This window comes from Erinaceus europaeus, chromosome 5, assembly GCF_950295315.1.
Source record: "Erinaceus europaeus chromosome 5, mEriEur2.1, whole genome shotgun sequence".
NCBI classification, from domain to species: Eukaryota; Metazoa; Chordata; class Mammalia; order Eulipotyphla; family Erinaceidae; genus Erinaceus; species Erinaceus europaeus.
The window spans coordinates 12,933,968-12,960,104 of NC_080166.1; the positions used below are offsets into that span (position 1 = coordinate 12,933,968).

The window sequence follows — 26,137 nt, forward strand, 5'->3', positions numbered from 1 at the left end:
CATCACTATGGAGAAAGAATAAAGCCCCATGCATGGTCCCTGGGTGCTGTGTGTGATGTTGAGAGAGGAGAGACCCCACTGCCCTGCCCACCCTCTATGGAGCTCCCTGGGTGCTGTGCATGGTGCTGAGAGAAGAGACCTCACAGCCCTGCCCTCCCTCCATGGGGCTCCCTGGGTGCTGTGCCTGGTTCTGAGAGAGGAGAGACCCCACTGCCCTGCCCACCCTCCATGGCGCTCCCTGGGTGCTGTGCATGGTGCTCCCATGCGGTGACAAGGATCAAATACTTTGGCAAAGTATGCCATATGCTTGACCTGCCAAAGACAAAAGAAATGTTATTTTTGATGAAGTCAAATTTCCTATGCACTTTTTCTTAGAGGTATTGTTTCTATAATCTATAGAAGAAGTAGTTTACTTAGAGTTAATATTAAAAAGGTCATCCTATGGTTTTATTTATTTTTTTGGTAAAAGCTTTGTGATTTTTGCTATTAAATTTTATCTGAGATAAAGATATATACTTGTTCAACAAATTAATTAAAAGACTTTCCTTACATGTAGATAGACATGAAACTTATCCCCCTGCAATTTTTCAGTATCATAATCAGTATTAAATTGATGGTTTTCTTTCTCCTGTTGAACTGTACTGTACAGGTATCAACATTTATGTGCAGTTTTCAAAACCATATCCAGTTTCATGTGTGTCTGTTCTGACCCATGTTTCACACTGTCTCATTAACTGATGTCATGAATGTGAATCTCACAAGGGAACTATATTCCCTCAATCTTCTTTTAAATTGTTTTCCAAGTTTGCCTGGATACTGAGTTCTTTGCCTTTCTGTCTCAAGCTTGACATGTGAAATTATCGTCAAACCTATACTACACATGGAAATATTGCTGAGAAGCTAGACCTTTAGTGTTCTCCCATTAAAAGATGATAATAATCTACCCTGAGAAGGTGAAAAAGGGAGTTCACTAGCCATGCTGTGGTCATTACTTCACAATGTACACTCCTGACCCACCTCCCGTCACACACAGTGCTGGTGGCCATTATGTGTCCATGAGACTTGGGAAAAAGCCAAGATTGCGAAGGCCTTACAGTCATTCTCTCCTAACATCCAGAACACAGGACAGTTATTTTAGTGGCTTCAGATGATCTAGCAATGAACTTTCAAAAAGCTGCTATATATTTTTTTAATTTCAGCTGACTGTTAAATCATCAGAGAAAGCTACTAAAATGCCCCTTCCTGATTTTAGCTGTCTGTCCTTCTTAGGCCAGATTTTCTTGGTATATGTCAACCCAGAAGTCCTATCTTAGCAGGATAGCTGTGGAAGCAGATGAGAGAATTCTGTTGTCTTTCGTAAAACCAGGCAAAAACTGAGCAGACTTGCAAAATTACAAGACAGTGTGCCTCATCTCACCGAGCTATTGTTTGAGGAAAATACATGGTTTACAAAATACGTCATTTAAAAAATTATGCCCTTATTTTAGGACTCACGTGTTCAAAGTCATATTTTCATACATCAGAAGGCTTCATAATGCTGGGAACCGTTTGTGTAATCCACCCTCAACTGTACTGTGAAAAGGAAACTCGGATAGGATGTAATCATTATCCCCATGCAAAATTGGTGCTGGCTCCTTTCGATTGTAAGTCCTTTGTAAGCTTGTGTTTCCCTGGGCCTTGAAAGGCTGATAGATTTCAAAGCACACTGCCAATTTCCACCAGAGGCAAGCATGATTTACAACCAGACTCCATAGCAGGTCCCCAGTAATGTTTCTTGGCTAAATAAGTTCACAGCAAGAATATATGTATTGCTTGAAACTTTTTACAGATGAGATAGATGAATGTTTGATTGCACTGAACTGATAGCTCTTCTCGCAATAAGTAGACTATGTGAGAATCCCTTACTGCGACGAAAGCTCACAGGATATTTGCAGAAAGATCTGTCAGAGACAAGAAGAAAGAAAGTGAAAATATTTTTTTTCTTTGAAGTGCAAACATTTCAAAGAGAGGAGACACTCCAGCCTGTCCAGTTTTATCTTCTCAAGTTAAAGAGTATTTGAATGGAATATAAATGTTGCTCAGTTGTACGCACTTCATGTTGAATGAGGCACATGTTGTACCAGGTAGGTTAAGAGTCCAACAGCGTATTCCTACAGAGCCTTGAGCCAGGGGAGCCTGGGTCTGTGCGTCGCATCCCAGACAGGGATAAAGTACGGCCACACCTCAGAAGCCTCAGGTCCCACAGGGGAGGGGAGAAGAGGGAGGAATCATCTTGTGGGAGCTCTCTCCCTCCTTTATTGGGGGATGAATGTTTTACAGTCAACAGTTAATACAATAGTTTGTACAAACCGTTCTGTTCATGGTGGTGCCTAGTTCTCAGATGGAAGCCTAAGGTGGTAGACAGTCACCTCGTTAAGACAGACCGGTCATGCCTGCTACCAGCTGACTCAATGCCTCTCCTCAACCTGCACACCGATTCCTGCAGACTCCACCTGCCACTCCATTCTCATTTTTTTTTAAATCTTTCCTTATTCTTTTTAAAAATATTAGTAGGATTTAATACTGATTCACAAAATTATGAGATAACAGATATAATTCCACACTATTCCCACCACCAGAGTTCTGTCCCCATTCCCTCCATTGGAGACTTAAGTGGTTCTCCCAGGATCACAGATATGGGCTGCTATAACTATCTATATATATTTACCCATTTTTTCCCTATGGTCCCATCTTCTCTTCCTTTTAAGTCACAACTACACCTATTACTACTTCCAAATGTCCTTCCTTATTTATTTTTTTTCCTTCTCTGTTCACGTCCTGCTGGAATTGGGGCTCAGAATCCTCTGGGCATCTTCCCCTAACATTTCTCCCCCTCTGGGAGTATAGGCCAAAATTCTTTATGGGGAGCAGAAGGTGGGAGTTCTGGCCTCTGTAACTGTTTCTCCACTGGACATGGGTGTTGGCAGGTAGATCCACACCCCCATACTGTTTCCATCTTTCCCTAGTGGGGCAGGGCTCTGGGGAGGGGAGGTTCCAGGAAAGGTTGGTGAGGCTGTCTGCCCAGAGAGGTCAGGATGGCGTCATGGTAGCGTCTGCAACTTGGTGACTGAAAAGCAGTAAGGTATAAAGCAGGACAAAACGTTCTAACCCTATTCTCAGTGCTGATACCATCTTCCCAGACATTTTTAGTCCAGCTCCAGGCTAGCCAGCTCAAGCAAAAGTTACTAAAGTCCTGGACCACTAGAGACATCCCTATAATAGACTTCTTAGCTTCTTTCCACCCTAAGATGCCTATTGTCATCTGCTCTATTCCTACTTTCTGGTTCTTTCTGTTTGAAAAGGAATCAAGGCAAATGGCCTGTTGTAGGTCCACTTCCCTGGCTCTGAGAGCTCCTTCCTGGTCTGCCTCCATCTGCAAAAGGGACGAATGGTTTATTTCCTGTTTTGAAGGAGTCTGACCAGGAAGGACCTCAGACTTTGAAAGAGTGAAGACAGCAGGGTTTCCTTTTGAATGAGAGTGTCAAGGTAATCAACAGAGCTCAAGGTGAGGCCTTCTTCACTTCCTCTTGGTTTGGCTGAGGGAGATGTGGCGATGAAATCAATGATTTAGTCATGCCTGTTCATGACCAGCTAGTTCAGACTCCTGGTACGACTGCAAAGGACTTGGACTCAAAAGAAGCGGTCCTCTGAAAAGTGATGGAGAGCTGGCTGGGTACTGCTTGATTTTGACCCAGTGTGGGGAAGTCCACTGCCTGACATGATCATGATTCTTTACCTCAGCCTTTTATGTGAAAAGAAAGGCTCCAGTTTGTACTGTTGCACACAGTACTAAGAAGGGGTCTTCTCCTTGACTCCTGATGAGTTATTTTAAACATTTGTTTTATTTATTAATGATAGGTGAGACAGAAGCATCACTCTGACACGTGCAGTGATCCCTAACACCACCTTACGCCAGAGTTGAGCAGTGCTCTGGCAAAACCAACCAACAAACACAATTTGGATCTTTTCTTGGCTGTTGGAAGCAGTGACAATATTCTGCGACACATCTTTCACGGGGGGTGAGGAGCTGCAACTCTGTGTCATCAACTGGACTGTAAACTGTTAGCTCCTCAGTAATCAAAAATAAATCTAATGTTGAAAAGAGAGCATGGTTGCATTAAGCCATGATGTGCTTGAATGATTTGCTATTAAGTCAAAGGCAGCAGAACCAATCCTTCCCTGGAAGTGAGCCTTTGCCTTCCCCAGTGAACAGAAGAGTGTTTATTCTTCCATTAAATGATCTGCTCAATGTCTTAGCTTCCAAAGGGATTGAATCTCTGGCCACGAATGTATTAAGGGGAGAAGGAGTCATAACCCAGGCCTAAAGAGAGAGCTAGAAGCAAATTCAGGGTGCTCAGACTGGTGGTGGGGGGGAGCAGTTGTCTCCCTCAACTTTGTGTTGCCTTTGTTGGAGCCTTGACCGTGATTGAAAAGTCCTATAATCCTCTAGTGGTGTCTTTTTCTAATTGTTTCAATATATTTTGATTTGTTATTTTGGATAGACATGGAGAGTAATTGAGAGGGGAAGGGAAATAGCCAAGGAGAAAGAGAGAGAGACCTGCAACCCTACTTCACCATTCATGAAACTTTCACCCTGCAGGTGGGATCCGGGGACTTTAGCCCAGTTCCTTGAGCACTATAACCTGTGTGTGCATGAAACCGGGTGCATCACCACCCGGTGTGCATTCGTTTTTAATGATTTATGTGTGTGAGAGAGAAAGAGAGAGAGAGAGAGAGAGAGAACTAGAGCCTTTCTCTGGCATCTGTTGTGCTGGGGATTGAACTCAGAAGGACTTCGTGTTTGCAAGGTTTTAAAGGTCTGTTTTCATACCCTCCAGGGATGCCCCAGTCCTGCTCTGTGGCCATTGCTACCCTCTCCTTGGATACACTACTTCTGCAGATGGCACCTGAGGTCACATGCCCCCTCTTAAGGGAGGAGTAGTTGCCAACGATGTGTCAGAATCCATCTCTGCATTGCGTGGTATAACTCAAGATCTGGCCCCTCTTGGACCCAGTGGAATTTGCTCTCATTTCTTGTTCTCATATGTCTTGTCTTGTCCTTCCCTCACTGTCTTGCACATAACCTCTCTGGCTTTAAACCACCCTAGACCCTGCTTCCGGCTTGCATCATATGCAGACATGATTGATAGAGGCAGACAGGATGTGGATCGAAAGGGCTGGACAGATGTCACTGGGGACTCAATCTGCATGAGGCTTCTTTACCTAGATGTTACATTGTGGCCAGTCCCTAACTTTGGGGTTGTTGCATATGTCGGAAAAGATCGCTGTTTGTTGCAGATATGGGAAATAAAGGCTGTTGCCGAGACCCCAGACATCTCTCTGCATTCCCACTGTGAAGACTCACACCTGCTGAGGCCAGGATTCTAGCTGAGCCCTCTGCTTCTTCTCATTAGCTAGGACTCCACACACAGCACCACCAGGAGAGTCACGCTGCACCTGTCACACACAGAGATGCTCTTCACTGCCCTGAGGGAGGGTGGTGGGAGAAGACTCCTCTCTGTCCTGCAGTGCTCAGCCCAGGAGAGAGGCCACATGTGCCAGCACAGTGGCCAGCACCAGGCCTCTCCACCCCCAGAGCAGTTCAGGCTTCTCTTTTGTTCTAGAGGAAGTGTGGTTCACCCCAAGCTCTCACCCACAGTACCACTGACACCGCTGGCTGCTGTTTCTTGGGGGTTCACACAATGCCATTTCTTGGGAAACTCAACTTTCCCACACCCTCAGGATGGGCAATCCTACCTTTTAAAAAATAGCATTTTTAAAAAATATTTATTTATTTATTCCCTTTTTGTTGTCTTTGTGATTTTCTCATGATTGTAGTTATTGATGTTGTCATTGTTGGATAGGACAGAGAGAAATGGAGAGAGGAGGGGAAGATAGAGAGGGGGAGAGAAATACAGACACCTGCAGACCTGCTTCACCACCTGTGAAGCGACTCCCCTGCAGGTGGGGAGCTGAGGGCTCGAACCAGGATCCTTATGCTAGTCCTTGCACTTTGCGTCACGTGCATTTAACCCGCTGCGCTACCACCCGACACCCTAAAAACAACATTTAAACAATTTTAATTTATTTTTATTGTACACAGAGACAGAGACAAACTGAAAAGGGGAGGGGGAGGTGGAAATGGAGAGACAAAGGGATGCCTACTGCCCTGTTCCTCTACTTAGGAGGCTTCCCCCTGCAGGCGGAGACCAGAGGCTTTAACATGGGTCCTTGAGCACTTAAATTGAGCACTCTACTGGGTGCACTGCCATGGGAGATCTTTCTTATGTGGGATCTGCCCCAAACATGAAGGCTCTCTATTCATTTTGACACTTGGAGGTTATCTTTGCAGACTTCACACTAAGAGATTCTAAAACCGAATCTAAGAGCTGGAAAGACTACAGACTCTAAAGAGCATTCCTAGAAGAGACTCCTGGCTTCTTCCCACCCTAAGGCCTCTACTTTCACCTGTTCTATCCCTACTTTATGGTTCCTGTTTAATAAACTGCTCGATATCTTACTGCCTTTCAGTCTCCAAGTTGCAGGTGCTACCATGACTCCACCCTGACCTCCCTGGGCAGACATACTCACCCATGTGTACCTCCTCTCCCCAGAGCCCTGCCCCACTAGGGACAGACAGACACAGGCTGGGGGTGTGGATTCACCTGCCAACACCCATGTCCAATGGATAAGCAATGACAGAAGCCAGAACTCCCACCTTCTGCTCCCCCAAAAGAATTTTGGACCAAACGTCAGAGGGGCATAGGGTAGGGAAGGATGACTAGAGAATGACTCGGAACCCCAATTCCACCAGGATCTGAAACGCTTGTCACCAGGAATCTTGTTTATATACCATCACTAAAAGGAAGGTGAATCTGGAAGACGCCAGAAGAAGCCAGGCACTGTTCCTCTTATCTGAGAGAGAAGACAAAGAATGGAAGGACACTCAGAAGTAGTAATAGGTGTAGGTGTGGCTTAGAAAGGAAGTGGAGGCAAGGGCATTGAGAATATATGTTTACGAATCAATCTATAACTGAGCCCTTGGGAGAACCACTGCCGTTTCCAATGGAGGGAATGGGAACACAGAACTCTGGTGGCAGGAATGGTGTCGAATTATGTCTATCCCTGTTATCTTATAATCTTGTAGATCAATATTAAATCAGAATGAAAATAAATTGGAAAAGCATTTCAGAGTTGATGGCTCAGTGTGAATGAGGTATATGTGGGCCAGAGAAGGCCAGTGCTCTGTAGGAAGGGATGGTGGATGCAGAAAGAGAAGCACAACTGCAGATGCATTGACCCAGAGGGAAAGTGCTCCTCCTTCTCACAGCTCTATACAGATATGCAGATATAAACATGAGATCTGCTCTTGCTTCTGCACAGCAAAAGAAACCACCACCCAAAGAGACCCCTCACAGACTGGGAGAAGATCTTGACGTGCCATATACCAGATAAGAAGCTAATAACCGAAATACATAAAGAGCTCACCAAATTTAGCAACAACAAAATGGGGAGAGAAAATGAACAGAATATTCACCCAAGAAGAAATCCCAAAGGCCAACAGGGGCTAGGTGGTGGTACCCCTGGTCCAGTGCACAGGGTTATTGCCGGGGCTCAGCGCCTGCACCATGAATCCACTGCTCCTGGATGCCATTTCCCCCCTTTTGTTGCCCTTGTTATTGTAGCCTTGTTGTGGTTATTATTGTTGTTGTTGATGTCGTTCCTTGTTGGATAGGACAGAGAGAAATGGAGAGAGGAGGGGAAGACAGATGGGGGAGAGAAAGATAGACACCTGCAGACCTGCTTCACCGCCTGTGAAGCGACTCCCCTGCAGGTGGGGAGCTGGGGGCTTGAACTGGGATCCTTACTCTGTTCCTTGCGCTTTGCGCTATGTGCCCTTAACCCACTGCGCTACCGCCCGACCTCCCCTCCCTCCCCCACCGAGTGCACATCTTACCAGGAATAAGGACTTAGGTTCAAGCTCCATGTCCCTACTTGCAGGGGATAAGCTTCATGAGCAGTGAAGCAGGTCTGTATCTCCTCTCTCTCTCTCTCTCTCTCTCTCTCTCTCTGTCTCTCCCCTTCCCTGTTGATTTCTCTCTGTCTCTATCAAATAATAGATAAATAAAAATATTTCTTCCTGCACACTTACAGAAAACAGAGAAGGGGAAGCAAGAAAGACTCCAAGATTGCAGTATTGAATGATCAAAGATTTCAGAGCTTCAGTCCCTGCTTCCCTGCCCAGGGGCAGCAGAGCTGAGAATGAAACACTATTCCCATCTCCTCCTGTGACCTCTGACCCCGTCAAGTGACAGAGCTCGGTTGTCCACTGATTCATTTTGGTGCGTCGTTTCCGATCATAGACAGTCAGACTGATTTGAATTATTTTAGTGTTCCCCTCCCTTTCCTTTGCTTTTACTTCCTTTCCTTTTCTCTTCAGAAACCAGAGAGCATTATTTGGGGCTGCTTCCCCTCCCCACGTACAGAGACTGAGTTTTCTCTCCACTAGCGAGCCGGCCTGATTACATTCCAAGTGAAGTGTGGCGGGAATTACGATTGATCACTTCTCTTTCACCTAGAGAATCTCTCGTGCCACACTGCACGTCTGTGGTCTGTCCCAGGCCTGGGTCTTGATCCCCTGAGAGTGGCCACATCCATCGTCATATGGGTCTTGCCCGAAATGCCCCATTTCTCATTGGTTTATGGAAATGGGGTCCCCGTGTGTCTCAGTGGAGTGGCTGTTGTCTGCAGAAAGATGCAAGTCTCCTGATTATCTTTGTGGAGTACTCAAGATCAGAATGTTTTCTTTAGCCATTTTCAGAATCTTAAAGATCATCTGAAAAGGAGTTTATTTATTTATTTATTTATTTATTTTTTGCCTCCAGGGTTATCACTGGGTCTCGGTGCCTACACTACAAAGCCACTTCTCCTGGCTGCCATTTTCCCCATTTTGTTGTTGCTGTTATGTTTTATTGTTATTATTGTTGTTGGATAGGGCAGAGAGAAATGGAGAGAGGAGGGGAAGACGGGGGGGGGGGAGAGAAAGACAGACACCTGCAAACCTGTTTCACCACCTGTGAAGCGATCCCCCTGCAGGTGGGGAGCAGGGGGCTCAAACCAGGAAAGCATGTGGGTATAACCCGCTGCACTACCTCCCAGCCCCCAGGAGTCAACTTTTTTAAAAAATTGTATTTATTTATTTAAGAAAGGAGACATTAAAAAAATCATAGGATAGGGGGGTACAACTCCACACAATTCCCACCACCCAATCTCCATATCCCATCCCCTCCCCAATAGCTTTCCCATTCTCTATCCCTCTGGGAGCATGGACACAGGGTCATTGTGGGTTGCAGAGGCGGAAGGTCTGGCTTCTGTAATTGCTTCCCCGCTGAACATGGGTGTTGATTGGTCGATCCATGCTCCCAGCCTGACTCTCTCTTTCCCTAGTAGGGTGGGTCTCTGGGGAAGCGGAGCTCCAGGACACATTGGTGGGGTCGTCTGTCCAGGGAAGCCTGGCCAGCATCCTGATGGCATCTGGAACCTGGTGGCTGAAAAGAGAGTTAACATACAAAGCCAAACAAATTGTTGAAGAACAACATGGACCCAAAGGTTGGAATAGCAGAGATAAAGTGTTGTCCATGGACACAAAGGTTGGAATAGCAGAGATAAAGTGTTGCGGGGTACTCACTGAAAACTCTAGTGTACTACTGCTTTCAGGTATATATTTGCCCTAGTTTATGGATACATGTGAACATATGCTCTATCTCCTGGAACCTGGTCTATATCTAGGTTTTGGGACTTTGTTAGGAAGTGAACCACCTGGGATGGAGTTAGGGAATACCATGAAAGGAAAGGTCTCACCTGAGTGATGAATCTGAAGGGTTGTCCCAATTCTTATCAAATAATTTTGCATCCGCTGATTGCAACCTAATCAATGCAACGAGTGCCACCCCAGCATGCTTCACTTCAGACTGTGGCCAGAGACTTCAGGTGTGGAAGGACCTTCAGGTGGTGAGACCTTTCCTTTCATAGGAGTCAACTTTTAAGAAAAGAAGACAGCACATCAGAATGAAGATGTAGAAGTCACCTTTCATTCCACCCACATGTCATTCCTGATAATGTATCTACTTTAGAATTTTGAAATAAGGGTGAGTACCACATATCCTCATTATCCATCTGAAGGTGTAGGATTATTTCCCCAATTTTCATGGAAAACATCATTGTTACGAATTTTTTAAAGGTTTAGCCGCAAACTGAGCTCCTAGAAGACGAGTGATCTCTAAATGCGTTATTCTTCATCTCTGTGTTGTTTATTTTATTTATTTATTTTTTTATTGGATGGAGACAAAGAGGAATTGAGAAATGGAAGACAGGGGGTTGGGCAGCGGTACACCCAATTAAGCACACATATCACCAAGCGCAAGGACCAGAGTTCAAGCCCCCGGGCTCCCCAACTGCAGGGAAGTCGCTTCACAAGTGATGAAGCAGGTCTGCAGGTGTCTTTCTCTCCCCCTCTCTGTCTTCCCCTCCTCTCTCCGTTTCTCTCTGTCCTATCTAATAAAAAAATAGAAAAGAAAGAAAAGGAAAAAGTGGCCAGTAGGGCAGTGGATTCATAGTGTTGTCACCAGGCCCCAGCAATAACCCTGGAGGTGAAAAAAAACAGATACATAGAGAGAAATAGAAACACCTGCAGCCTGTGGAGTTTCCCTCCTACAGGTGGGGACTGGGGATTTGGACCCAGGTCTTTGTGCATGGTAATGTGTGAGCATAAGCAGGTGTGGCACCGCCTGACTCAGCTCAGGGGACGTGGCTGTTTTATGCGGTGCCGGGGATCAAACCCAGGGCCTCTTACAGGCTAGGCCTGCCCTCTACTCACTGAGTTCGCTCCCAGCCCTGTCTAGACATTAGGTTGACTGCAGAATGGAGAGCGGACGTCTGGCTATCTCTGTGCTGCTCTGCCTAACCAGTTCTTCTTCTCCCTCCCAAATCTGGGGTTAAAGGTTAATCCAGGAGAGGTTGCTTCCGAGAGCTGATTTTTTTTTTTTTTAGATGTGTATAAACGTGTTGAACTCTGTGCCTGCCTCAGAAAAGCTTGCATCCCCTGCCTGGCCTCCTAGATGCAGCCTGACTCTTGTTCCTTCTCAAATTACTTTCATAGCTTTCCCCAGTTACCTTTCTGCAGGAAATGACATTATACTTTCAAAATCACTCTCATGTGTTAACGAAATTTGGCCTCCCTTTCATGACAGAGATGCTTTAAAATTAGAATGGAAAAGGCAGAGTTTATAAACAGGATACTCAGGGCTATCTCTGGATTCCCACCTAGGAAAGCCTGATATTCTCCCAGGAAAGAAGTCTTTGGATTCAGAAAAACCAAAACCAAGCCAGCCCAAGGTTTATACCTGGGAGAACGTGACCGCACCTGCCTGAAGAGCAGGCACCCTGTGGCATCCTTTGGGCTCTGAGGGACCCAGATGGAGCCCTGCTAAGAGAGACCTCAGCCCCTGGGCCAAGCAGAACTGGGCAGCAGAGCCTGTACGGTAGAGCCACCCACTCCCACACGTACCTACAGCACCCCTGAGAGGCATCTCCCCATTTTCTGCACACACACTGTGTGGTCGTGGCATGTCTCACTCCCTTATACAGAAGTGTGATATTCCCAGGAAAGCCCCTGATTCTGGACAGAGTCACGTCAACTTCTCCTAGCGGACACAAGACCAGCCCTCACCTCCTCTTCCTAGGTAGCTACTTAGCCTGTGCTGTGTGAACCGTCTTCCCCACACAGGAGTCTCCTCTTCCCTAAGGACCCTCCTCTCTATGCAGGTGGCCCTGCCATTTTGAACACGTCCTCTAGAACACTCTTGACTTCAACTTTGTCACATTCTCGTCTACTCTCTCTTTGTCCATTCTTTATTTATTTACTTGTTTATTTATTTATTTATTTATTGGACAGAGACAGAGAAATTGAGAAGGGAGGAGGAGGAGGTAAGAGGGAGAGAGACAGAGAGACGCCTGCAGCCCTGCTGCACCACTCGTGAAGCTTCCCCCTGCAGGTGGGGACCAGGGCCTTGAACCCGGGTCTTTGTGCACTGTGATGTGTGCACTTAACCAGGTGCACCACCTTTTACAGTACTGATTTTCTTTCATGTGTGTGTGTGTTTAATGACTTATTTTTCTGACTTTTGAATTCCTGATTTAATAATTGTTTATACAAGTGTAAGATTATAGAGTTGTGGAGGAAGCATAATGGTTCTGCAAAATTAGAAGATTACAGGGTAGGGGCAGGTGGTGGCACACCCAGTTGAGTGCACACATTGCAGTGCACAAGGACCCAGGTTCAAATCCCGCTCCCTACCTGCAGAGCATAAACTTCACAAGCAGCTTAGGCTGCAGGTTTCTCTCTCTCTCTCTCTCTCTCTCTCTCTCTCTCCCTTCTCCCCTCTTAACTTCTCTTTGTTTCTATCCTTAATTTTAAAAATAAAGTAAAAAAAAAAACTTAAAACTTAAAAAAAAAGATTAGGGGGCCAGGCAGTAATGCACCCGGTTGAGCACACGTGGTGCTGGGCACAAGGACCGATGTAAGGCTCCCAGTTCAAGACTCCAGCTTCCCACCTGCAGGGGGTTGCTTCAGAGAGGTGAAGCAGGTCTGTAGGTGCCTATCTTTCTCTCCCCTTCTTTAGCTCGCCCTCCTCCCTTAATTTCCCTCTGTCCTGTCCAATAAAACGGGAAAAAAAAAATGGTTGCTAGGAGCTGTGGGTTCATAGTGCAGGCACTGAGCCCCTGTAATAAACTTGGAGGCAAAAATAGATTATACGGTAGAGTTCAGCAATGTTCTCCCACCTCCAGATAATTTCTGAAGTTCTCACAACATCTTAGAGACAGTTTGACTCTTCCCTTGTTCATGCAAGTTCATGTGTCCTCTGTATTCCTTAAGGGAGTGAAAGGTAGTAGGCTTTCACCTCCTTGCTTACTTCACTGAGCATAATCACCTTCAGATCCAATCATTTGGTCCTTTGCTTCTAGAGTGATGGCCCATGGAGCGGACCCCTCCTGACCTCTATATCCTGTCACCTGTCGACGGACACTTCGGCTGTTTCTGCTCCTTGGCTGGTGTGAATGATGCAGCTTTGAATAGAAGGGTACATATTCACAACACTGACTTTCTTTTTATTAGGGATTCCTATTGATTTCCAAGATTCTAAGCTAATAAGGGTCTCATTGCACACAGTTCTCACGCACAGAGCTCTGTGCCCCCAGCCCCGGCTCTGGAAACTGTACTCATTCTTCAAGGTCATAGATAAGGGTTGATTTACTATCTATAACTATGTCTATGTCTATATATTTTTTGCCCACTTCCCCCCCCCCTCTGGTCCTGTTTTCACTTCCTTTATAAGTCATCTCAAGACCTATTATTACTTCCAAGTATCCTTTCTTTTTTCTTTTCTTTCAGATAAGAGAAACAGTTCCCAGCTTCTGGTATTTTTCAGATTTGCTTCCCTTTCAGTGATGGGAGAAAAGCAAAGATTCCTGGCACATATCCTACCCAGTGAGATGCCCCTATATTTATTTAAGCACTGACTTTCAATGAAGAGAATTGTAAAGCTACATCCAATTTGTCAGTGTTTTCCCTTAAGATCAAGGATCTTAGGCTTCTAGAAAATCAGTGCTTAGCTCAAAGTTTTGGAAAGTTGTCCTAATATTTTCTTTTTTGAAATGCTTAATTAATTAATTAATTAATTGCCAGAGATAGACCAGCACATACACATAGCTCAGCTCTGGATTGCGGTGCTGGGGATAGAACCTAAAACCTCAAAGTCTCAGCCTGTTCAGAATTGTGGCTCGATTAAATGAATTGTTTTGTTATTTATTATATATTCTGAATGAAATGAATTTTTCATATTAAAAAGTCCTTATCTCTGGTATTACTCCGAGTCTTGACTTTGTCTGATAAGAATATACTTTCAGGGGTCGGACAGTAGTGCAGTGGGTTAAGCACATGTAGTGCAAAGTGCAAGGACCAGCAGAAGAATCCTGGTTCGAGTCCCCGCCTCCCCACCTGCAGGGGAGTCGCTTCACAAGTGGTGAAGCAAGTCTGCAGGTGTCTGTCTTTCTCTCCCTCTGTCTGTCTTCCCCTCCACTTTCCATTTCTCTCTGTCCTATCCAACAACGAACGACATCAACAACAACAATAATGACCACGACAAGGCTACAACAACAAGGGCAACCAAAGGGGGAAAAATGGCCTCCAGGAGGTGGATTCATGGTGCAGGCACTGAGCCCCAGCAATAACCCTGGAGGCAAATAATAATAATTATATACTTTCTCCAGCTCCCTAGTCTTACTTTTGAATGTACATGTGTTTTCCATTTTTTCATATTCCGTCTCTGTAACTTTAAAGTCTTGACTTTGCTCAACATATGTCCGATCTTGCTTTAAAAAAAAAGTGGCCTTCCAAGCTCCACTTGTCAAAACATTTTTGAACAATCTATTTATCATTTACTTTTCTAAATTGGAAACTAAGTGGATGAGTCGATATCAATAAGCTTGTGTTTTTCACAAGCTTCGGCTTTCTTGATTGTAGTGAGTTAATTTATAGTTTCCAACATTCAATTGGAGTGTTTAGCCAACGTGTGTCTAAGACAATTATTGACGTGGTTGGAACACTTGTGCATGGGAGGTTCAGCGGTAGAATTCTCACCGCCCCTTGGTCATTGATTCACCTCATGTCTTTGCTGGTTTCTTTCTCTCTCTCCTCCTCCTCCTCTCTCTGCCCTCTGTTAGCATTAGAATCAATCCACTGTTTGATTTATTTATTTATTTATTTTCTGAACCTGACATCTGCAAGTAGATATGCATATGCATATACATATGCAAGTAGATCCAAGTTATTGTCTGGGGAGATGATGTCATGGCTGGAAAAAGGACCAGAAAGCTGGATCAGGGAAGAGAGTAGCTCCCAAATATGGGAAAGGGGTATAAATATTGTTGACTGTAAACCCCATCAGTTTGATAGGATCTGGGGCCCATATTCAGTTTAGGAGCCTATGTGACCTCTGCATCCCTGTAGATCTGAGCTCACATTCTGTAAAAAACACAAATATAGTCATGGGCCCTTTGTAATATAACTAAAATAGATCTACTAACTATCTACAAAATGGAGATCCCCAAATCTCATCTGCACTATTCCAGCCTTTAGGCTCATGATTAGTCAACAGCTTGTTTGGCTTTATATGTTAACTCTTCTTTCAGCCACCAGGTTCCAGATGCTCCCATGATGTCAACTGATGGCAGGTACCGAGCCCCAGCAATAACCCTGGAGGCCAAAAAGAAAAAAAAAAAAGAATGAAACCACCCATGTCTTCACTCAGTCACTGACTCTCTGCCCTGCTAGTCCATAAGGATTAAGCACTTTAGCTGTGTTGTGTGGTTCAGATAACGGAGTAGAGCCAGGCAGGCACAAAGAAAGGAGAACTCCTGCCTGGAATGAATTTTCCTTCCAGCAGTGAAAGAGATTGGTATGTGTGCTTACTAGTCCGGCTACATCACTGAAACTTTCTCATCTTGCACTTAAACCTAAGGAAACAGAGGGCTGGGGTGATAGCAGGATGGTTTTGGAGAAGACTTTCATGCCTGAGGCTCTGAGATTTCCAGGTTCAATACCAGAACCACCATCTGTTAGAGCTGAGCAGTGCTCTGGTCTCTCTCTCTAATATTATTTCTTTCTTTTCTCATTTCTATCATTCTATTATTACATTTCATTTGATAGGACAGAGAGAAGTTGAAAGGGGCAGGGAGACAGAGAGGGGGAGAGAAAGATACCTGCAGACCTGCTTCACAGCTTGTGCACAGCTTGTAAAGCTTCTCCCCTTGCAGGTGGGGAGTCAGGGGCTTGAACCTGAGTCCTTGTGCATGGTAACAGATGCGTTCTAGCAGGTGCATCACCATGCAGCCCCCTCTAGTCTTCCTCTCTGTATCTCTCATTAAAAGAAAACTAAGTAATTGTTTAATCTAAGAAAATAGAACTTGCTCTCAAACGCTGGCATGCATCTTGATCGTACAATTTATTTGTATTGACTGTATGTGGATTTTCTCTTTGGACCTAAAAATCATTGATAGACCCATGTAATCAATGTCTTCATGAGTGATTAGAAATAATTGCTCCATTTGTCTGCCTTTACAGATAAAATTCTGTAGTTCAGGGGGATTTATTTACTAGTTCTAAGACGGTACCGCTGCTGAGATGAGGTCAAAATCTGGCACTTTAAGGGACTTATTATTGTAAGAGTATTAGTACTCTTACCAGGTACTGATATACTCAGTAGACACACACACATTACCATGAGCACAGACCAGGGTTCAAGCTCCTGGTATCAGTTTGCAGGGGGAGAGCTTCACAAGGGGTAAAGTATGGCTACAGATGTCTGTCTTACTTTCTCCCTCTCTGTCTCCACCTTCCCTCTGGATTTCTCTTTGTTTCCATGCAAAATAAATGCACAGTCTTTGTTTATTAGGGGGAAAAAAGAAAGGATGTTAACAATTCTTACAGTACTGTGTGGAATATTACATAAGCAGTAAGTTGAGGTTAGTGTCACACTCAACTTGAAACCATGAATTGAACTAGCCATATGGCTGAGCTCTGGGAGGACTGGGTTTGGGTTTTGGTTCACAGTGACCAGCGACTGAAGAACTGGGTGAGACTGGACCGCAGCAGCAGATAGTCAAGTCTGAAGGCAGACAGAGCAGCCTCAAAGACCCCGGCCCTCATGCCCTTATGCCTTGGTGACAGTGGAGTGGAGTGGAGTAGAGACCCACTTAATGGTTTCCTTCTAAAATGAGTCATGGCTCAAATGGAGGGCAGAGCTAGGAGTGTCTTCACTCAATTTCCCCTCTCTAATCCAGCTATTGACCTTGTAACCCTCCCCTCACTCGGGGTGTGTGAAAGGCTAACCTTCCTGGGGGAGGGGCCTTGTTCTGACTCCAGCAGGTTCCTGCAAAGGCTGGTGTAACAGTTTGTTGTGGCCTCAGGCTGTGGGCTCCCTCGTTTGGCTCCTACATAATGACAGTGGCTTGAAATCTTAACCCAAGTCACCTGGACTGACTGAGGGAGGCAGAGTTGAGAAAAAAACAATTGTCTCCAACCACAAAGAATGCTCTTTATTTATTTTCATTTCTTGCTCTTCAAAGCACATCGTTTCTTGATTCCAGAGTGCAATTCAACTGGCTTTTCCATTGACTCCTTGAAGGGGCATTTGGAAAGATTTAAAACAAACAAACAAACAAACAACTCAAGGTATCTGAGCGGAGCGCTTAAGCTTGTTGAATTATGCCCCCTTCCTAGGCAGCTCCAGGAGGTGACTCACTGCCCTGAGCCAGGGAGGGAAATTGATCTCCCAGGCAAAGTTGGATCAGTAGGTGAGCAGGAAGCTGATTCTTCATTAACTGACCCCTGGGGCTCAGGGGAGGGACTCCGAGCCTGGTGGTTCTTCCACAAGTGCCTGGTAACAGTGTTGGGAATGGGCTTGGGGCTTGGGGTTCAGGTCGGTGTTCAACCTCCGGCCCCACCTTTCTTCTTAATTCCTGGAATAGAACCATCTCATTTTTTTTTTGTCCACCCCTGGAATCAAGTTTCAAAGAGGAAGCCATGCAGTAGGTATCCCAATTTCTTTGTTAAAAAAAAAGTATTTTATTGGGGCCGGGTGGTGGCACACCTGGTTGAGTGACATGTTACAGTGCGTAAGGACCCGGGTTCGAGCCCCTGACCCCCATCTGCAGGGGAAAAGCTTTGCAAGTGGTGAAGCAGGGCTGCAGGTATCTCTCTGTCTTCTCCTTCCCTCTCAATTTCTGGCTATTTCTATCGAATAAATAAAGATAATTAAAACAATTTTAAGTATTTTATTGAGAGAGAGAGAACAGAGCCCTACTCAGCTCTGGCTAATGGAGCTGGGGATTGAACATGAGACCTGGGAGCCTTAGGCAGGAAAATCTTTTTTTTTTTTAAAAATTATTTATTCCCTTTTTGTTGCCATTATTGTTGTAGTTATTATTGTTGTTATTATTGATGTTGTCAGTGTTGGATAGGACAGAGAGAAATGGAGAGAGGAGGGGAAGACAGAGAGGGGGAGAGAAAGACAGACACCTGCAGACCTGCTTCACTGCTTGTGAAGCGACTCTCCTGCAGGTGGGGAGCTGGGGCTTGAACTGGGATCCTTAGGCCGGTCCTTGCGCTTTGTGCCACCTGCACTTAACCCACTGTGCTACTACCCCCCGACTCCCAGAAAATCTTTTGCAGAACCATTATGCTGTCTTCCTAGGCCACATATTCTAATTTCCTCAGAAATCACTGAAAAATGATTTCTGGGCTGGGGAGACAGCATAATGGTTCTGCAAAAGCCTTTCAAACCTGAGGCTCTGAGATCCTAGGTTCAATCCCCAGCACCCATAAGCCAGAACTGAGCAGTGTTCTGGTCTTTCCCTCTCTGTCTCTCCTTGTGTCTAACTAAAATAAAATACTTAAAAAAATAAATAAATGATTTCTTCAAGAAGCCAAGCCAGTAGGGTCTCAAGGATACAGAGAGCTCACTCAAACCCCAGGGGAGAGAAGAGGAATCTATTCAAGGGCCAGCCCACAACTCTGCTCTGATATTCTGACAATGGTGAGAGAACTCTGCAGTGAGCTTGAAGGGTTAATGAAGAAGCCTTCCTTCCTCCTGGGAACCAGGAGCTGGCTGGGGGCTTGTGTGTGTTTCCTGTAGCCACTGCAGTCTCCATCCAGGGCATGAAAATGTCAACACTAGCTGGGCACATACAGCACCTTTCAGACCCTTCATGAGTCCACTGACGTGCATGTTTTAACCTGCACGTACGGGGAGAGACGGAGAGACTATGTCCTGAGCCCTGCAGTGGATTCTGGGCTGGCATGGCCCCGTTTGCCCTTGGCACAGTTTACCAGCCTGCCTTTATTTAATCAATCAGTGAGCTCTGACATTGGGAGGGGCTCTACGGCAAATTTATCGACTGAGTGAAAAATAACTGGGTGGGGGCCAGGGCTGAGAAGGTGGTTTTTATTTATTTATGATTAAAAGCCAAAAAAGCTAGTGATTAAAAAGAAAAAATATCTGGGACTGGGTGGTGGCATACCTGGTCAAGTGCACATGTTACCATACACAGGGATCCGGGTTCAAGCCCCTGGTCTCCACCTGCAGGGGGGAAACTTGATGAGCAGTGAAGCAGGGCTGCAGGCCTTAGTCTCTTTCTCTCTCTCCTTTTCCCTCTCAATTTGTCTGTCCTGTCAAATAGAATAAATAAGGTTTCAAGAAAAAAAGAATGAGTAAGAGATGCAATATGTTTTTTTAAAAGCTGTCTTGCAACATATTTCACAGGTCTTTGATCTCTAAGGTGTGTGTGAGAGAGAGAGAGACAGATGGCCAGGTCTGCAGGCTTCAGGTGAGCCCAAACCTGCCTGTTTGTCCCCAGCGGGTGGAGACGGTGGAGAAGGGACTATGCACTGTCACCTGCTGACAGGATCAGGCTCTCCAATGTGCAGCACCCAGGCTCCAAGGAAAAGTGGGCAGCCCCTTATTAATGATGATGAAGGATTTCAAGCAGGGACCCCAGAGTAATTCATAAGCACAGGGGACAAACCCAGAATAATTCCCTGGCCTGGTGGCTGCGGAGGGTGTGCTGCCCTCTAGTGTTGAAGAGGAAAATGAATTCTCCTCCAGGATTTGGCTGCTCTGGGATGGTTGGGCCTCCACTGAGCATTTTCTTTGGGGCCTTCCATACAGAGGGAATCTACCTGGCAGAGCGGGAAATCCCAAGCACCCCACACCTGGGGCTTGGTGCAGCATCAGGGCTCCCCAGAGCTGCAGGAAGGAACTTCTGGGGTCCACTTGGTTGCTGGAATCTGTATTTCAAGCTTAGGGTGCAGCGCTCAAGGTCAGTCTTTATAATTTCTGTTTTATTATTATTATTTTTATTTGTTGACTAGACACAGCCAGAAATCGAGAGAATGGGGTGATAGAGAGGGAGAGAGAAAGAGACACCTGCAGCCCTGTTTTACCACTTGCAAAGCTTTCCCCCTGCAGGTGGGGACTGGGGGCTTGAACCTGGGTCCTTGTGCACTGTAACATGTGCTCTCAACCAGGTACGCCACCACCCGGCCCCTCAAGGCCATTTTCATTTTCATTTCAAGCTGCTCACAGGTTGTGATTCCTTCCGTCCTTCCCTCCCTCCCTCCCTCCCTCCCTCCTTCCTTTTCCTTTCTCTCTTTCATGTTTTCAAGGCAGAAACTGCTGTGGGCCTTTCAAAAGGTATACCTGGTGTGATTAATCCCCAACCTGGAAGAGACCAGCTCACACTGCTCATGCTGTCTGAAGCGGCCACAGGCCTCCACACACAGTGAGGCCCGGCCCCACCAGCACCGCACAGCCGCCTAGGTCGAGAGACAGACGCTGCTTCTCCTTCACCTGGTGCTGGGGACTCAGACCTTAAGTACAGCAAGGCAAGGTCTCCTCTGTTCCACCCACAAGCTTGGTCTCTGATCAAACAGCAAGAAGTATGTGGGGGGTGGGGGGGCGAAGGGAAAGGAAAATAAAAAGTCTGAGATAGGGATGGGGCTGCTGGTTTTGCTTCATGTCTGTGTTTTGTATCCTGACTTTACAAAGTACAACAAAAAGGTGCAGGGACCGGGTGGTATCACAGTGGGTTAAGTGCACATGGCGCAAAGCACAAGGGCCAGCTTAAGGATCTCAGTTGGAGCCCCCAGCTCTCCACCTGCAGGGGTGGTCCCTTTACAGGTGGTGAAGCAGGTCTGTAGGTGTCTGTCTTTCCTCCTCTCTGTCCTCCCCTCCTCTCTCAATTTCTCTGTTCTGTCCACCACCAACAACAGCTATAACAACAATAATAATAACAACCACAACAAGGGCAACAAAGTGGGAATAATGGCCCCCAGGAGCAGTGGATTTGTAGTGCTGGCACCAAGCCCCAGTGATAACCCTGGAGGCAAAAAAATACACACACACACACACACACACACACACACACACACACACACACATTTTGCTCCACGGTCTATAAAGTCCTGCTCAGCAAGCCACCTAGGTGTCCAGCAACAGGTAACTGAGAAAGTTGTGGTCTAGATACACAACGGAATATTACTCGGCTCTGAAGAATGAAGTCATCTTCTGCACCCTGCACGGCCTCTTGGATGGAGCTGGAAGGCATCCTGTGAAGTGAGATCAGCCAGAAAGAAGGATGAAGATGGGCTGATCTCACTCATGGACAGAAGTGGGGAAATAGGAACAGAAGGGGAAACAACAAGCAGAACATGGACTGGGTTTGGTGTCTTGCACCAAGGTAAAGAGAAGCTTTCATCCTGCAGGGAGGGACCAGGGGCTTGAACCTGGATCCTTGCACACTGTAATGTGTGCTTAATCAGGTGCGCCACTGCCTGGCCTGAGTATGAGTTTTCAATAAAAAGAGGCAGAGAGGGAGAGATACCACAGCACTAGAGCTTCCTACAGTCACTGGTATTTCCACGTGGTGCTGGGGACTCAGACCTGGGCCTTACATATGGCAAGGCAAACAACTGCCCGGGTGAACTATCTTCCTGGTTCTCTAGCTGCGGGGAGTCTCTGTGGGAGACCCAGAGTCCTGTCCTTTCACCTCTCTCTCTCTCTCAAATATGTGGCATATGGCAGAAGAAAATAAATATGGAATGAATGAATGAAAAAAGTTTTAAGGGTCAAGTGCAAAATTCCCTTCATATGGAGTCCAATTATATTATATTTGGCCATTACATTCAACAGTGAAATGAGCGGTCTAGTGAGAGCTCACCTTACCATGCACAAGGACCCAGGTTCAAGCCCCCAGCTTCTGCAGCAGAGAAGCTTCTTCAGGAGCTGTTGAGCAGAGCTGTGCTATCTCTCCTCCCTCTCTGTCTCTCACCGTCTACCTAGACAAAAAAAAAAAAAGTCCACTGGGTGTGGTGGAATCATGCAGACACAAAGCCCCAGCCACAACCCTGGTAGTAATAAAAAGAAATTAGATGTCTTTGTACACACGTATGTATTTAGTGAAGCCCCATCACCACATGGGCAATATGGACAGACATGTGCATGTAGACATGTACCTTTGCACAGACACATATCTCTGTGTTACTCTTCCTGCACGTGTGTCTGTAACAAGACTCTGTACAGACGTGCCTCTCTGCACAGACACATACCTGTGTGCCTCACCTGTGTGTGCCTAAATCAGCGTGTGGGGTGTACCTGCATCTGTTCATCTCCTGGCTGCCATTTCCCACTAGGAAGCAGAAGGGATGATTGAATTAGCATCTACTCTGCTCTCAGCACTCTCTCTCTCTCTCTCTCTAGCATAAATCTAAATTAGATCACTGGCTTCCCCTGCCTCCCTGAGTGGGCCAGACATTCATCAAGACACAGGGCGAAGCAGCCCTGCCTGGGGATGGTAGATGATGTATGAGTCTTAGCTCCTGGCAAGGGGCTGTGGAGGCCCAAAGGGTGCCCGCCTTGGGGGGGGGGTACCGGCCTAGCTGCTGGAGGAGGGCAGGGGGTGCCTCCCAGGACCCAGGCACCCAGCCAACTCCCTCCCCCACCTCAACATCTGAGCCCATAACTTCAGGATTTTTCTGACTAGATTCCCCAGGGCTGTTTCTACAGCCTGCTGGGGGAGACTCCAATCAACTGGAAGAGAGAGGGGGGAGGGAGAGAAGAAGGGAGGAAGAGAGAGAGAGAGAGAGAGAGAGAGAGAGAGGAGGAGGAGAAGGAGGAGGAGGAGGAGGAGGAAGGGGGAAGGGAGTGAGACAGAAAGAGAGATTGAGATTCCCTGGGCTGTTTCTACAGCCTGCTGGGGGGAGGAAACCTCCAATTTGGGTGAGAAAGAAACAGAGAGACAGAGACTTGCAGAGAGGGGTGTGGAAACTGAGAAGAGGTAGCATTGGGAGTCAGAGCCTGGGGTGGGGCATGAGAAAGAGAGGGAGAGAGAGGGAGAGAGGGTCTGAGATGTTGAACCTGGGAGGAGGTAGGATTGGGAGTCTGAGGTGGGGGAGGGGAAGACTTGTGTGGAAGGAGGGAGGATGGTTAACCCTGAGGAGGAGGAAGTGGGAGCTCCAGCCTGGAGTGGGAGCAGTGGGCAGCCAGCCCACCCCAGGGGAGGGATGCAGGTGAGGGTGGGGTCTCCCATTTGGGAGCCCTCCCCAGTCCCATTTCTCTTTCCTGGTCTCTGGAAGGTGGGAAGACCTAGGCACTGGGACCCTTGCCCAAGATCTAGCCTGTAACCCGCAGAAACACCCCCTCAAGCCCAGCCCCGCTCCCTTCCCAGACTGGGGACCCCCAGTCCCTGGTCATCCTGCCAAGGGGATGGGGAACACAGGACAGCTGGGGGGGTGTCGGGGGCTGGGAAGTTTCTGGGGTGTGTGGGGGTGGGGGGCTAGGGGGCTGCCAATCCTGAGCGCCTCTCAGTGCCAGGCTGGGGGCGAAGGGCAGCACCCCACTCCCCATATGCTTAGGGTAGGGGTGGGGTACCCAGCCTGGGTGGGGTCCTTGGGCTCTGGGGGGCTGGTGGGACCTGGGATCTCTGGAATGGGACGAACTTTCTAGAAGGGAGGGCTCCCTGAGCGAGGCCAGTGGCTCTGCCTCCAGGCGGGTGTTGGGAGACACTGCTAGCCCCCAGCACGGTGACTCGGGCCGGGTCCCCCATTGCGGCGTGTGCATGTCGGGGTGCCTGAGCCCCCCACCCCCTCGCACCCTGCAGCACCCCTGCTTGGACCGGCTCTGGGGTTCCGGCTCACCCTGCCAGTCACAGAACCTGAGGGAGGGCGAGGGGAGGGTCTCTTCAAAGTGTGACGACCTCAAGTGCCAGCGAGACTTTGGGCGGGGGTGACCCCGGGACGTGGCGGGCTGCCCTTCTCTGCCCCTGCACGACTCCTTGGAAAACCCCTGTCCGCAGAGAGCCCCCCACACCCCAAAGCCCAGCGCCGGGTCCTTGGAGGGAGGGAATCCCGGACCCCAAGTTCAGGGGGGTCCTCACATGGCGAGAAGTCCCCAGCGCGCTCTAAACGGTGCGCGGAGCCAAGGTGTCCCCCCCTAGCGGGGTGGGGGGTGGTCCTCCCAGGCCCCCGGCGGCCCCCTAAGAGTTTGGGGGTGCTGGCCTTGTGCCTGGCGCCGTGAGGCGGTGCAGAGGTGAGGCGCCGCCCCCTGCCTGTCCTCGGGCGAGGTGGGTGCAGGGAGGAGCCCCCCCTTCAGGCTGGCAGGGGACCCCGAGCGCCGCGGCCCTGCTGGGGGAGGGGGCGGTAGGAGGGGCCTCCGGGTTGGGGCGCGGCCCCCGGCCCTTCCTTCCCGCTCCGGTGCCCCCACCCAGGCGCGGGGCCTGGCGGTCGCGAGCAGAGGCGGCGCAGGGGCTTGGGGGGGCCGGGAGGCGGGCCGAGCTCCCCCCCCAGTCCCGCCCGCGCCCGGCGGCTGCTCGGAGGCGCCCGGAGCTGCCCCCAGGCCGCCGCCCAGCCCGGGGGCGCCAGCTCCGCCCGCAGCCCCAGCCGGGAGCCCGGAGCGGGGAGCGGGGAGCGGGGAGCCCGGCGGAGTAGCGGGGACCCCGGATCCGGGAGCTGGGAAACCGGAGCCGGAGGCAGGAGCCGACCTAGGGGCAGCGGGAGCCCGCAGCCCAGAGTAAGGAGTTGGGGACCCGGGAGCAGCCCGGAGCCCGGAGCCCAGACCCCGCAGCCCGCATCCCGGAGCCCAGAGCAAGGAGTGGGGACCCGGGAGCAGTCCGGAGCCCGGAGCCCGCAGCCCGCAGCCCGCAGCCCGGAGTGGGGACCTGGGAGCAGCCCGGAGCCCGGAGCCCGTATCCCGGAGCCCAGAGCAAGGAGTGGGGACCTGGGAGCAGCCCGGAGCCCGGACCCCGCAGCCCGGAGCCCGGAGTGGGGACCGGGAGCAGCCCGCAGCCCGGAGCCCAGAGCAAGGAGTGGGGACCTGGGAGCAGTCCGGAGCCCGCAGCCCGGAGCCCGGAGTGGGAACCCGGGAGCAGCCCGCAGCCGGGAGCCCGCAGCCCGGAGCCCGGAGCCCGGAGCCCGGAGCCCGGAGTGGGGACCGGGAGCAGCCCGCAGCCGGGAGCCCGCAGCCCGGAGCCCAGAGTGGGGACCCGGGAGCAGCCCGCAGCCCGGAGCCCGCAGCCCGGAGTGGGGAGCCCGGAGCAGCCCGCCTCCCGGAGCCCAGAGCGCAGCAGGCGGAGCCCCGACTGGGGACCCGGGAGCGAGGAGCCGGCAGCCGGACTCAGGGGCAGCAGGGACCCCAAAGCCGGCATCCCGGCGCCTGAGGGGAACCCCCCGGAGCCAGGACCCCGGAGCCCGAGAGGGTACCCGGCTCTGCGCCCCCCCCCCCCCTCCCGGCCGGACCATGTGGCGAGAGGCGATGCGGCGGCGCCGCTACTTGCGGGACTGCGAGGCGGCGGGGTGCGGGGAGGGCGAGGGCGAGGGCGAGGGCCCCCCGCGCCCTCCGCGCCCCCGGGACTGGCTGTACGAGTCCTACTACTGTATGAGCCAGCAGCACCCCCTCATCGCCTTCCTGCTGCTCATCGTCATGGGCGCCTGCCTCGCCCTGCTCGCTGTCTTCTTCGCGCTGCGCCTGGTGAGTGTCTCCCCTCCGCGCCCCAGGGCGCCCCGAAACCAGACACCCCGCTCGGCTCCACGCGAAAGCGGGAAAACTTTTCCCTGGACGTTCCAGTACTCCCCTTCCACCAGGAAAAAAAAGTTGCGGGGGTGCACCAGGTAGACACTCCCGTTATTTGCACACCTGACACTTTGGGGCGACCCCTTCCACTTTATGGGGGTTCCCCAGCCCCTGAGCTCCGGGTCCGAGCAGCCCCTTCTTCAGGGGACCTCGCTCCACTCCTCAAAGCCAAGCCTTGGGGGGAGGGGACGCGCCTGAGGGCAAAGACTGGGGAGAAGCCTCTGCATGGACGCCCCACCTCCATCCTCAGGCTGCAGGGATGGGATGCTGTGTAGCTGTTGGGAACCCCCCACCCCCATCCACAGAGTCTGCCTGGCCGGGAGCCTGGGCTGGAGGTCAGCTTGCTGGCTGCAGATCTG

At 49.2% G+C, this 26,137-nt stretch overlaps 2 protein-coding genes across 5 annotated transcripts in view; both read left to right on the forward strand.

Annotated features, from left to right (window-relative positions):
* The first annotated feature begins 13,073 nt into the window (after window positions 1-13,073).
* LOC132538750 (collagen alpha-1(I) chain-like) lies at window positions 13,074-25,372 on the forward strand. The gene is made up of 4 exons (XM_060191923.1): window positions 13,074-13,178; window positions 24,274-24,702; window positions 24,829-24,867; window positions 25,192-25,372. Exons 1-4 carry the CDS (start codon window positions 13,074-13,076, stop codon window positions 25,363-25,365), a joined length of 747 nt encoding a protein of 248 aa, XP_060047906.1. The 3' UTR covers window positions 25,366-25,372.
* ADCY2 (adenylate cyclase 2) overlaps window positions 25,372-26,137 on the forward strand; it is a 289,600-nt gene continuing 288,834 nt past the window's right edge. For all 4 annotated transcript variants that reach the window (XM_060191138.1, XM_060191139.1, XM_060191140.1 and 1 more), the window contains exon 1: window positions 25,372-25,676. In XM_060191138.1, the coding sequence (XP_060047121.1) occupies window positions 25,446-25,676 (231 nt within the window). In that variant the 5' untranslated portion in view covers window positions 25,372-25,445. The remainder of the gene's footprint in view (window positions 25,677-26,137) is intronic.